Source organism: Montipora foliosa, chromosome 5, assembly GCF_036669935.1.
Source record: "Montipora foliosa isolate CH-2021 chromosome 5, ASM3666993v2, whole genome shotgun sequence".
Classification (NCBI taxonomy): Eukaryota; Metazoa; Cnidaria; class Anthozoa; order Scleractinia; family Acroporidae; genus Montipora; species Montipora foliosa.
This window is the reverse complement of record NC_090873.1, coordinates 11,318,593-11,331,812: the sequence shown is the minus strand read 5'-3', so window position 1 is coordinate 11,331,812 and position 13,220 is coordinate 11,318,593. Positions and strand designations below refer to the sequence as shown.

The window sequence follows — 13,220 nt, the reverse complement described above, 5'->3', positions numbered from 1 at the left end:
GAGGAGGATCAGTTCTCCCTTACGTTTAGACTTCCTTTTCTTTACCACTGGCGGATATCACGGATGCCACAATGACTTGACAGGCACTCACCCCCTTAAAAACAACAAACCATTTACGACTAGTTCATTTCACGTCTGGACTAAGCTGGCGGTCAAAAGAGTCTTGCACCGTAAAGTAAGGAAAGGAGATGATAACCTTTGGCTCTACGACACTTGTGAAAGCTTCTCTTCTCGTACAAATAATCGTCCTCTCATATGCAGTTGCTATTGGTATGATACGTTTTCATTCAATTTTCAGTAAACGCTCCAATGTTGTCAAGGAGCTCGTGTTGCCATTTTCTTTTCTTTTGTGCATTTATGTTTGTTTCAGCCACTACTCTCTTCTTTTAATAAGAACGTCTACTGAATTTCGTGGCTGAGGCCGGACTTTCTTAATTATTATTATCTGTCTGAATTAACCGACTATACAGTATACAGTCAGCCGTTTGCCCTCGAGCTCCCTTGTGAATCCCACAGGATCCCCTGGGTTAGGTATAGCCTAAGTAGGTTACGGGAGGGAAGAACATTAACTGCCAAAGTTTGTCAGCTAACCTTGGAAGACACCTCATGTCAACAGTCTAGACAGTTTTTTTGCATTTCGAATTCCCGTGCTGTCCTTTTCACTTCTTTCTCGTCACCGTGAAACAGTTCCTTTATATTCTCTTTCATTCTTTTCATTCCTCATAAACAACCCGATCACTTTCACCGTATACCCTTCCATTCCTTCACGTAGACCACTTTGAAAACTATGGGAGTCAGAAGGTCAGCTTGCGTTTATTTACAGGAAGAAGAAATCGTTGTTGAATTCAAGACCCGTTTGAAGACTTCGTAAACTTAAAAAAGAAGAAATTCTAGGAACGTAGAATAAGAGCATTTCATCTAATGCTACAACTGTGTATTGCGCGCGCTGCACGAAACTATCTTTAGTATACAAAAATTTGGTTTATCAACGGAGTTGATAATGTAAATTGACCACCGTACAGAGATTCTAAAAGCTGACGTTTCGAGCGTTAGCCCTTCGTCAGAGTGAATCAACTCCGTTGATAAACCAAATTTTTGTATACTACTTCCCCACCGACGCAGCACCACAGTTTCTTTAGAAACTACCCCTTCATTATCTTTAGTATACTTATACTCGCTTATCGCCGCTGTAAGAGCTTCCATTATTTACCAAGAACCAGCCAAGCAGCGAATTAACCATCTTGCCCCGTTTTTTCCATTGCAAACTGCTTGGGTATAAAATGAATATGGGTTGCTTGCTTATTAACAAGAGGCTAGGGGTAGCCTACACTTTGTTCGAAGGAGTTTTAGCCGACTTCCTTTAAGTTCACAGTGTTTCAGTGGGTTTTTTTTTTTAATGTTACAACATCTTGGTAAATATCCAGTTTCACTTCCGTAGTCCGAAGTCCGAAGTCCACAGTTTATATTCCGTGACCGAGTGATAGGGGTAAGTGCAATCCGAAAAAATATATATATGAAAAGAAAGTCTACGCAGAGAAACTGTATTTCCCTCTTGAATTCACTGTAGACGTAGCTCCACGCTTCATAGAAAAGCTCTCTATATAGCAAGGCATTCTGCTGTATTTCAGATCAAAATTAATTTAACTTCACTGGATAATGCTCTTCGAGGATCTTTGAAGTGTTTTTATTTCCCTGACAAAATTGTTCAAATTTTTCTCTCGAGTGCAAATATAACTCAAATATACTTGCCCATATTTGACCATGTATCGAAGTAGATGGTCCAAATTCCCCGATAATAAAGACGACAAAGACGCGCAATGTAAAGTGGGTGAGTAAGGTATGCACATATTTAAACATCGTTAACAAATATTTGTCTTCACCACAGCCAGGTGTCACTGAATCCACTTGATAGGAACTCGCACCCTTACATGTAAAAACCACGAACCATTTCACGTCTGGATATTAAGCAATGGCGAACCTCACTGGTTTAAAATTAACCGACGGTCGAACAGTCTTGCACCGTAAAGTAGGGGAAAAGGATGAAACCCTTTGGCTTTACGACATTTATGAAAGCTTCTCTGCTTATACTAATAATCTTCATCTCATATGTAGTTGCTACAGGTATGATTTTTTTTCGCCGCAATTTGAACTCAACCCGAACTTAACAAATTTAAGGTCCCGTCACAAGTTCGAGGTCATCATTAAGATGATGCCAATTTCATTCTCATGCCCCGAATACTAAAATATATTATAAGAACATTTTAAATAAGTGACAATCCACCCTATAATGAGACACTTTTGCTTTTGTACAGTTATGCTTGTGTCATGGCCAGGTGGTTTACACGTTACGTCATTGCCGCCATGTTGGTGAACGAAAAAAGGATCTCTCATTAGCTCCTTTAGTATGGTTAGCGAAATAGTGCAAAATTCACAAAGTTTATATTCCTTTACATTTAATGCTGTTATAATTATTCAGGAATATATTTATTCAGATTCATCAACTAATTTATCTTCAAGAAATATATTTTATTCACGTTTAACGACGTATTTCTTATTCCCGAATACATTTACTCACATTTGCGGGTTGTATTCATTCAAGTTCAATATTCTCGGCGACACTGGGCAAAGTTCAGAATACAATATCCATTCGCTAACCAGTCGCTTCGCCGACGATTAGTACACCTTCGGTATAATCGGTTAGTTTGCTTTCCACTCAAGTGTCCAAATTTTGATTAATGAAGATCATAACCTAAAGTATTTAAGTCTAGGCACCCATTTCTATTGGCGCTGAAAGCCGCATTAAAGTCTAAGCACCCACTTGAAAACGGTTAGCGTTCAAAAAGTCGATCAACACGAGCAATGCTTGCTCTTATTCTCTCACGCTGCACCCGTAAGCCGAGTGACCAGCGAAGGTGCCCTGACATCAACGAATACCCAACCAAGTTTCCGCCTGTCCTCGTGAACTGCCTTACTGTGTTATCCACCTGCTCATCGAATAACGTGGAAAACCCTGTAACTTCTTGCAGTCCATACTCAACAACACGCCGCTGTAAAAGTCCAACGGGATACCAGAAGCATTCTTGCTATTTCAGTCCAGCGAAGGCCCAATAATCGAAGATTGAGCAGCACGTCTTCTGGTATATCAAACCTCGGTCGACCTCTGTATCCATTTCTTTCCACTTTCGAACCGACAAGTAAATACAGAGCGATATTGGTGCACGTTGAACGCTTGCTACTGATCCACTGCCTGTGCAACTGGTGAAAGTTTTTGACAATTTCCTCCATTACCATACTGGTCTCTGAGAGAAATGGTAATATGGTTTGGACCGCCCGTCTAAGACACTCCAGCCTTATCTGGACTGGTTCCTGACGATAAGGATCACTTTTTTCCCTTAACGCTTCACATTCATCGAGGAGGTCAACTGCATCTCCAAAGAAGAGTTCCCAATTCGATGGTTCGGATCGTTCATCCAATCGCAACATGCCCGGCATTTTGGTCAAAGAGGAACGCGGGCTCTGGATACGAGGTTTTGAATCACGTTGTATGCGCTAAATCCTATGCGCAGTAATTGCTGAATGAAAATATTTTGTGAATTTTGCACCATTTCGTCCGTGCACAAGATTAATTTCTGAACGTAAATGTGTAGTCTGTGAAAGTGAAGCCACACAATGGCTGAATGCGGATAAACTCACGTAACTGTTGAACAAATATCAAGCGTGAATGAATACATCCCGTAAATTAATGTGGGTAAATTTATTCGTGAATAAGAAATACATCGCTAAATGTGAATAAATATATTTCTTAAATATAAATTTGGTTGTTGAATATGAATAAATATATTCGTGAATAATAATAACAGTATTAAATGTGAATGAATATATACTATGTGAATTTTGCACCATTTCGCCAACAATACTTTTGTTCGGCCACCAGCAATTGTATGTTACACCAGTGTTATCTTTGTCCCTAGAAATTGGCAGCAAACCATCTATCTCAGAGAAAAAAGCCGGAAAAGCTATCAGCCGCGGTGAACCACACATTGGTGTCAGTTTCGTAAACTTTAAAGAAGACAAATTTTTCTACTTGAATATCACCATTCTTGGGTATAGTCACGTTGACTGGATGCCCCAGTGCTCGTTTGCCTGTTTGGAAACTCCGACATGTTTTTCATACAACCTGGCTGCTTACCCGGACATCAACGGTAAACTGCTTTGTGAACTGCTTCCTTCGGACAAGTACAACAACTCGGATAAATTCATATCCAACGAATCCTTTCACCACTTCAGCATCACGGTATGTCAAATGCTTTGGACTTTTATGGAGTACGATGAGTGTTTGTGTGTTTTTCTCTCTTTATTAATTCTTCTTTTATTCATTTAATTAAGTTTTATGGTGTAATGAGACGCGACATGCATGAAAACGAAGTATCGCGAACCGAGCCATTGAAAAACAGGCACGCATTGCGTACATGCGGTTAGTGCTGTGAACACGCTCTTACACCACCACCACTGTCGCTGGTTGTCACTGACGTCGTTTGTCGCTGAGATATAACAACCTCAGTTTATTTTCCAAACCGAAAGGAATAAATTAAGTATTAAAAGGCCAAGCCGTTATTTACTTTCAATATTACTTTATTACCTTTACCACCTTTTGAATATCACTTGTCAATTTAGGCCCGTTTCAAACGTCGAACTTTTCATGTGCCGAATCTAATGCAAATGAGAAAATCTATTGTTTTCGCTCATTTGCATTAGATTCGGCACATGAAAAGTTCGACGTTTGAAACGGGCCTAAGTTCTTGAATTGGAAGATGAAAGATTCGCTGCGTTAACAAGGACGAATGAAATCATCGCATGGCAGTGCGTCTGACTAAGGCCTTAGACAAATTGATAGCAATCGGGATTAAGCTTTACATTCCACCTAAATCTATAATATATAGATTTAGCCAAGCCTAAAAGCGGAGCTCCCGGGTTAATTATCTCATGGGTCCTCAAAGACCTATGAAAGTAATTAAATTTTCTGTACTTAATTATTTATAGCAATGTGGCTTAAAATATCTCATTTTAAAGGTTATAAAATATACTTTTCAGTAAAAAAAAGAAATCGGCATAAAAACCAAGGACTTGTCAGAGAGAACCATAAATTAATTCGCAAGAAAAGGGTTCAGGTACAAAAAGTTGAAAAAGAACGTTTTTAATTTAGTTAACCGATAGTTCCACCAAATTGGGCTAAAAAAGAAGAATCCGTGATTTTTTAGAATGTGTAATCGGCTTTATTCGCCCGAAGAACGTATCGAACCACAAACTGAATGAAAACCGTACTTCGAGTATTACAAACCACAACTTTCAGAAACTGAACTGTCAGTGAAGATCCATGGTCGCAATGAAATTGAAAAGGCAAATAACAGCGAGACAAAGCAACATACGTTATTTTTTTAAATGCTTAACAGGCGACGCTACTTCAACGGACTCGTATTTGACAAAATCCAACAGCAGGGTATTTCGAACTAGCGGCTACTTACAACAGGGATCGTGTAATATTCCGCCCTGGGCATTGTTTTTTTATGACATGTAGATAAGGCTCAGAAGATCCGGGTAGGTGGCCCGGACTTCAAACCCGGCTTCCTCGTTGGGAGGGGGGGGAGGAGGGGGGGGGGGGGGGTGGGACGCCAACTGTTCGCTGCCGCGGACTAGAGTTGAGAGAATAATAAGGAGCACGTGTTTGCCTTTTATGTGAATATTTGTATATCATTAATTCATCCCCCGGGCATTTATTAACAATTCAAATTGACCTTGAATATTGCAAATATTTTAATGGGTCCCCCAAGGAGAGGGGGGAGGGGTGGGCCTTGTTCTCTTGTTCCCTTTAAGTAGTTGCTTATGTTACCTTGTTTCCCAAATTACTTTCAAACTTGTTCACAGTTGTTTGATCCCTGTAATTGTTTATGTTCCCTTTTTCAATACGCTATTTTGACATTGTTTCCCTGTTCCCCTGAATCTTGCGGTTCGCGTATGAAATTTTACCTCTTATGTTTGTCTCTTTCCCGCCCGGCCCTCTACGCGAAGTTCTTCGCTACAATTTTGTCTCTTTTCTCTATCCCTATCTCGCTCCCTTTGGCGATTTTCTTCGCTAGCTCTTTCCCTTTTCATTCTTTCTCTCTGTCGCTCTCTTTCCCTTTGCTCTTCACATAAACCCTGTCTTCTGCTTGTTGCATTTACTCTGCTGTTACCTTTTGGCATGATAGCTATCGTCTTTCGTTTTTTTCAAGATTAAACCTTTAGAACCAACACACATCGTTTAGCTAAACTGGCTTTGATTAACCATAAAATCCCCTTTAAAAATTGACGACGGTCAATATAATTTCCCGCCATAAAAACGCGGGTTGCCAAATGCAACGCTGCCACGCGATTTCCCGCCAAGGAAAATTGTCTGAACACTCGCGTCCCCAGAGACCGCTATCAAATAAATCTGGTTCAATTCTTTATAGTCATCATGTAGCGGTTGGCCTTGTAAGAACAATGGAACGTGTCTGCCACTGTACGAAGAGAACAGCTACAAGTGTATCTGCAAAGCGGGATTCACCGGACAAGACTGCGAAAACGGTGAGATCCGATCAAACAATTTCAGCCTTGCAAAATGTTCTGTTTGTTGGTTTTCACCAATTATCTCCGAATGTAATTTGACGGATGCCAAAGAATCGAAGGGCGTGCCATTTTAAAGTTGAAGGGCTTGATATCTAGCCTTTATTCTAATATCAATCGTTTACATAATGTTGTCCAAAACTTAAAGATTCAGTGGGACGACCTTGTCCAAAAGGAAGAGATATAACTTGAAAATGTATCTATCAGGTGAATTAGTCTACAGCAACTTGAAGAAAACTAAGGGCTCCTTTTAGAAATAGGATCCATATAGGGTTTTTCAAAGCAATTGAGTTATTGGTGCGAGATCTGTAGTGGACAGATTTTTTTGCAAGATCGAGAAAGGATCCGGAACTATTAAAAACGCATTCTCACTGGAAGAGTTCGAATCCCTAACTATTGATTTTTCCGATATTTAAATTGTTTAAGACATTGACGAATGTTCATCTGAAAACGAGTGTGACGTGACTGCCACATGTACGAATACCATAGGATATTACAATTGCACTTGCAAAAAAGGATATGGAAGAGACGGAAGAAACTGCTCAGGTAAATACCATTATAATAGAGAGATTAAGCATGACGTTTACGCCAAACGGCAAACGTCGGAGTGAAATTAGGGTTTTGCCAAAGATGGAAGAACCCTGCTTGATATTAGCTCATTTCTGTCCTGTTAGCTCCATATATCAAGCAACTTCTCAAAGGAACGAGACAAGTTAAAATGAGATAATTTTCACGCTTTTATGACAAGCAGGAGCCTGCCGTTTCCCGTTTGCCGTTGGCTGTAAACGTCATGCTTAATCTCTCTAATGACGGTACTATCGGGACTGGTGGTAAGAGTTTTGTTTTGCACGCCTTGCGTCCCCAATAGTCACGTAATGTTTTGGCACACGTCGACCATGTGTTTTGTTTGGAATAAGAGTTTGCATGTTCAGTCCTCAAGTTCGCTTTGTTGTGTTCCTTTGGTTCCAGACATTGACGAGTGTTCAACAGAAAACGAGTGTGACGTGAATGCCATGTGTGCGAATACCATAGGATCTTACAAATGCACTTGCAAAAAAGGATATGAAGGAGACGGAAGAAACTGCTCAGGTAAAGTCGAAGAAGTGTAGCGAAGGTATTATCGCGACTGATGCTTACAGTTTTGTTTTGCACGCCTTGCGTGCCCGTCAGTCACGTGATGTTTTCGCACACACCAACCTTGTTGTCGTGCTTTGTTTAAAAGTGCAGTCCTCGAGTTCCCTTTGTTATGTTCATTTGGTTCCAGACATTGACGAGTGTTCATCTGAAAACAACTGTCACGTGAATGCCAACTGTACAAATACCATAGGATCTTACAATTGCACTTGCAAAAAAGGATATGGAGGAGACGGAAGAAACTGCTCAGGTAAAGTCGAAAAAGTGCAACGAAGGTATTATCGCGACTGATGCTTACAGTTTTGTTTTGCACGCTTTGCGTATCCGTTAGTCACGTGATGATAGATATGTCATGTACAAAAATAGAATTGATTTATAAACTTCTAGAAAACAAGAAAAACTGTATAAACAGCCTTAATTCAGACGGTAGTAGAGCTTGTTGTGGAATTCTGTCTAGAAGTAAGAAGTGATAAAAGAAAAAGAAGGAGATGGAGGCGTTTTCCCGTGAGACTATAGAAGTTAAAGTTGTTGTGGGCAAGTGGATATGTTGTGGTTTAATTTTGTTTTTGAATTTTTTCTAAACCAGTTTTTTTAATTTAAACCAGTTTAATTTTTTAACTGGTTTCTTTTTTTAATCAACTGTCTAAAAAATGAATTTTTTTTTTGTGGGGGTGTAGTTCTACTCACCTATCTCTCCCTGATCCTCTGAAGTACTTCTATTGTACCCCTCCCTTCCTTTACAATGTTCCTGGAACTGGAAGCAAAGTATTACCACCAGTGCATTATTGCCAATGAAATGTAAATAGTGTGTTACTCAAAAACGCGAAATTGAAGTGATTTAAATTATAAAATTTTCGCCAAATTGCGAAATTTAAGTGTCGCGAAATATGCAGAGATGAAAATTCCGAAATAAACATGTCGCTAAAATCTCATGTAATAAGGTACTATGAATTTACCCCATTAATGATTAACCTTGGAATTGAATATCGGCCCTCTAGTAAACCGGACCGGAATTTTTCTGGAGAAAAGGTAATTATCAAAACTAGTCCAGTAATAGCAAGGACCAGGCGAAGATGAGGAGAGAGAACACATGCTCATGCTTCATGATAATTTCTTTCAATCTGTTTTTCGCTTCGCGCCATGCTGTAAAAGTTATTTTGGTCTCGTCTAATCTCGTACCCAGATCTTACTCTGTCACTGGAAATGACTGTCTAAGATCTGGGTATAAGACTAGGTCTCGCCCCCATGGTCGCGCAGCTAATGATAACCAATCAGGTGTTTTCCTTAAAATAGAGCGAGTTTCAATGGAGTGTCGTAAAACCAAAACCAAAGTAATTTCTTTGACCAATCAAAAGGGACGGAGGCAATATAGTAAACCAATCAAAACTCGAAGTAATTACACGTAGCCGACACAAAGCACGGGAAAATGTGAAAGCGCAAGCCACGATTGGTGTTGGTTTCATTTCTGATTGGTTGAAAAAGAGGCGCGATAACGTTCAACCAAACACTGAGTGAAGTAATGCAAAAGCAATCAATTTGCTAGTTACTTTAGACACTCAATTGAAAACCGCTCTAAGCTCGCATCATCACCACGAGCTAAAGTTTATTGAAAAAAGTTATCATTGGAAGTATCTCGTGTATGGCGAATATGTTCTCTCAACCACTCATCCTCTCTAAAGATTGAGGAATGCCACGCCTTTTCATACACGGGTCTCAGCGCTGTATCATCTCATTTAACGATCCTTGCAAATATATACTCATCTAACTTAATTTCTTTTTAAACTACTTGCCAGCTATGATGAATTCAGTGATATTATCCAGTGATGGATTTTATCTGCGCCATCTTGCAATGTTTCTGTCGCCTCCCGTTGGAGATCACTCCCGGTGGGGACTATGTTACAGAAGCTCGACCCACGGAACTTCTGATAGAACATTTCACCGTAATTGCGATGGAAAAAGCAACACGGTCACAATTGTCAAGAAAAACGATTTTGTGTTTGGAGGATTCACAGCTATCCCTTGGGGTGGGTATTCAAAGTTCACCTATCTTTAAATCATGGTTTTACTTTGCTGCTATAAATTTCATGTTCTATTGCATACACGCTATTTTTAAGGATTTCGTCGCTTCTAAACATCGAGCGCTATTTACTGCCAGAAGAGCAACAACATATCCGATAAATTTTCTGTGCAAATTTGTAGCTTTTTTCGAAACTTCATTTTCTTATAAATATTAAAAACCGCCCATACGATAAAGTGCTTATTAACTGAGTTAGTGAGTTTAGTTCGGGCCAGACAGCAAATTTAAAAATATATGGCCCGAGGTCATGGAGCACGGACTTCTGAGCTTGGTGCGTTCGCGAGGACCTCGGGCCAAATATTTCCCCGTTCAGCCCTCCCACTCAATAAGTAAATAACGTTTGAACTGGGAAGCCAGAAAATTTCAGGCTTTAATACCGTGAAGGATGTGCAATCTTGTTCCCAGTTGCCAGGACGATGCGAAATAGCCCTGGGAATGAGGTTGGAAGCAGTTAATGCGAAGAGACTTCGTATAATAGCCAAGCCTAAAAGCGGAGCTACCGGGTAATTTGTTCTTACAATATGCTAACCTGCCTTGAGCCTGCGATCCAACTGAAACCAAGTACCTGGTCAGCAGTCAACAAAAACAGCTGGCCTGGATATGGTCACGTGATACTGGTCAGTGGATACCATGTTTTGAAAGGTATCAATTGACTATAATATGGATGTCCAATATTAAAGATGTACGCTGTAAACCAGGCCGAGCTCTAAACTTCAGCCCACGATATGGTCAAGTGATAGTGGGTAATATAGAGGGGTGGACGTACGGTCCTACGGTCGTAGGGTGACTAAACCCAAATTTTCTCGCACAGATGGGTTACCATAATTTCTTACCAATGGTGCTCTACGCGTGCGCCTTCGCACGGATCTTGACTACGAAATTTTACTTTGACAGGAATGAGATAGAACGCTAAAAAATTCAATTGTGAACGGCTTTTGAATCCATTTCCTCTGCGATACCAGTGCAGTACTTTATAAATTGATCTATCAAGCAATCTGGTAACTTGGCTTATCATTATGTGCGTTGGTAATGAATTCACGGAGGGGCTGCATATGAAGAGACTATTGAAAAAAATGGAAGAAAATTATGTGCGCTTTCTTCTTTTTTCAGGTCAAATATATGCAGTACTGCACCTGTATTTAGAGATCGTAGGTGAAAATAGGTGAAAATACCCATCAAGTCCAGTAGGCCATTTTTACAGTTGTTTGCTCTGTGACCTAACCTATGAATGGCTATGCGTCGCTGCCAGTGACCGTGTATTGATACAGACCTCGCTGCTTTTATCATGCAAATCGTGTTGTTGTAATTCTAATTAGTCCACATTAACATTAGAAAAGCACGAAGGTTTGTATTAAAGCAGGGTCACCGGCTGCCTGGCTTCCATTCTTAGGCCAGGTAACCTGGTCAAAATTCTTAGGACAATTCGCACCAATTCGCGCTTTTCCCCCTCCCCCCATTACAATGTTGATTTTTCACGGTCTCCAAAATTAAGATCCGTTCATCGATCGCTGGCATGTTTCAACATTGTCTGGGGGAAGGGAAAGGGGGGTAAGGGGGGGGGGGGGGGGTAAAAAACGCAGCGAAAAAAGAACACACGTTGCTCATATAACGATGGAAGCATGTACAGTAAATTCTCTACTTTTCGCCCAAAATTTGGCAAGTGTCCCGAAGTGTTTTAACCCGGATTGTAGCTACAATTATAACATGGTCTATTCATTACAAGTAATATGCAAGGGCATCTAAAAATCATGACGTGTGCCCTAACCGTGATCTTCTTTACTTTGCTCAGAAATACAAGTTACAACAAGTACCCCCCCCCCCCCCCCCGGGGGTACTCCCTTATATGGGCTCTATAGGTATGTGCGGCCCCAAAGGGTATGGTTTTTTAGCCGTTTTGGACTGAAAAAATAGGGTATCGATTTTGAACAATTCGGTCTGAAATATGGTATGGTTTGTTCAATCAAGTCTTGAATTGGGTGTGCTTTTAGAAAAAGCTTCTTCTTCATCATTAGGCGATAGGGCCATCAACAAAGCCCTTCTCAATTTATTAAGCTAATCGTGTTACAGCTGAAATAGGTCTGAAAATAGATCAGCTCTGAAATAAAGTGGGGAATATCTCAGATTTTGATCTTAAATTGTGTACAAATTCGTCTGGGAGTACCATTACGAAAATGTTTTACTAATTCCTTTGACTTTTCAAATGGCACTTATGGAATTTGGTGTTATCTCAAAATAATATCCTTCAACTGATAATGATCTTTATTCTCAATACTTGTTCACCGGACAGTGTTTGAAATTGTAAGGAGAGTTTACTTAATTATCACTGTTGGGAGTCAAAGTGTTCATAAGCGACTAAAGAGTGTATATATTATCGCCCTATCATTTTTCGTTTAAATACGCTATTTCTCTTTGATCAATTTTGAAGTACAATGAATAATTTTTCCTTCTTTCAGAATCGCCAGGAAACGGTAATGGGAAATTCGGTGCCACAGAGAAAGCGTTTATTTTCTCGCTACGAAACGCCGAAGGACTGCCGCCATTCAAAAGCAATGTAAAAGATCCTTCCAAAGCGATACATAACGTTGCACATGTCGGCCCTACGTTTGGAGAAAATGACCTCCTAATTGATAGGATATCGGCCACTTCATCCTCAAATTTTGGTGACAACTACATTGTCCCAACAGGGGTTCAGAACAGGTTAACTCTTCTTGCCGGAGCTTCAACCTTTGAAGAAGATGAGGTGGAGGTGTTTTTTCTTCTTTGATCATGCAGTAAAGCACAAAAGTACGTTGGTTATTGGCATTCTCGTCACCAGAGCCTCGGATTGACTCAAGGCTCTGGGAAATTCTATGTAGGAGCGCATGCGCCGTAGGATTCTTATAGCCAAAAATTGGCTATTTGAACCTTACAGCGCTTGCTCACTTCTCGTGCTAACTTGAATGCACCAATGATAGACGCTTTTGATTGCTCTTCGCGAGAAACAATAAGAAAACAGTTTGTTTCAGGTTTCCCCAGAGCTCTTCTCTCCCTCAGTCAGGAGAAGAGCTCTGAGGACGAGATTGGGTTATTTGCTATTAGAAAACCTAAGGGACCACAGAAGAATTTTTCGCGCGTTGCTAAGGAAGTGAAATGGTACTTCCGGTGACTGACGTCATCATATCGTGAGCTGACAAGAAAACCCTCTCACTTTCCCGTACATACGTATCACAGTTTGGCTGCTACATGACGCAAAAGAAAAAAAAGCCAGCAAAAATCACCGCACGAACTGTCAGATCAACTGCGCATGCGTACACGAACTGACTTCCGGTTTGAGAAAAAGCTAAATTTCCGGCGGTCTTTAAATTTAATTATTTTTTTTATATGGCAC

General features: G+C 40.3%; 1 protein-coding gene across 1 annotated transcript; it reads left to right on the top strand.

Annotated features, from left to right (window-relative positions):
- The first annotated feature begins 1,923 nt into the window (after window positions 1-1,923).
- Window positions 1,924-12,617, top strand: LOC138002136 (uncharacterized). Its single transcript, XM_068848225.1, has 7 exons — window positions 1,924-2,121; window positions 3,972-4,294; window positions 6,489-6,603; window positions 7,069-7,188; window positions 7,612-7,731; window positions 7,907-8,026; window positions 12,307-12,617. The coding sequence occupies exons 1-7, from the start codon at window positions 2,040-2,042 to the stop codon at window positions 12,615-12,617; spliced, it is 1,191 nt and encodes a 396-aa protein (XP_068704326.1). The 5' UTR covers window positions 1,924-2,039.
- The last annotated feature ends 603 nt before the right edge of the window (window positions 12,618-13,220 follow it).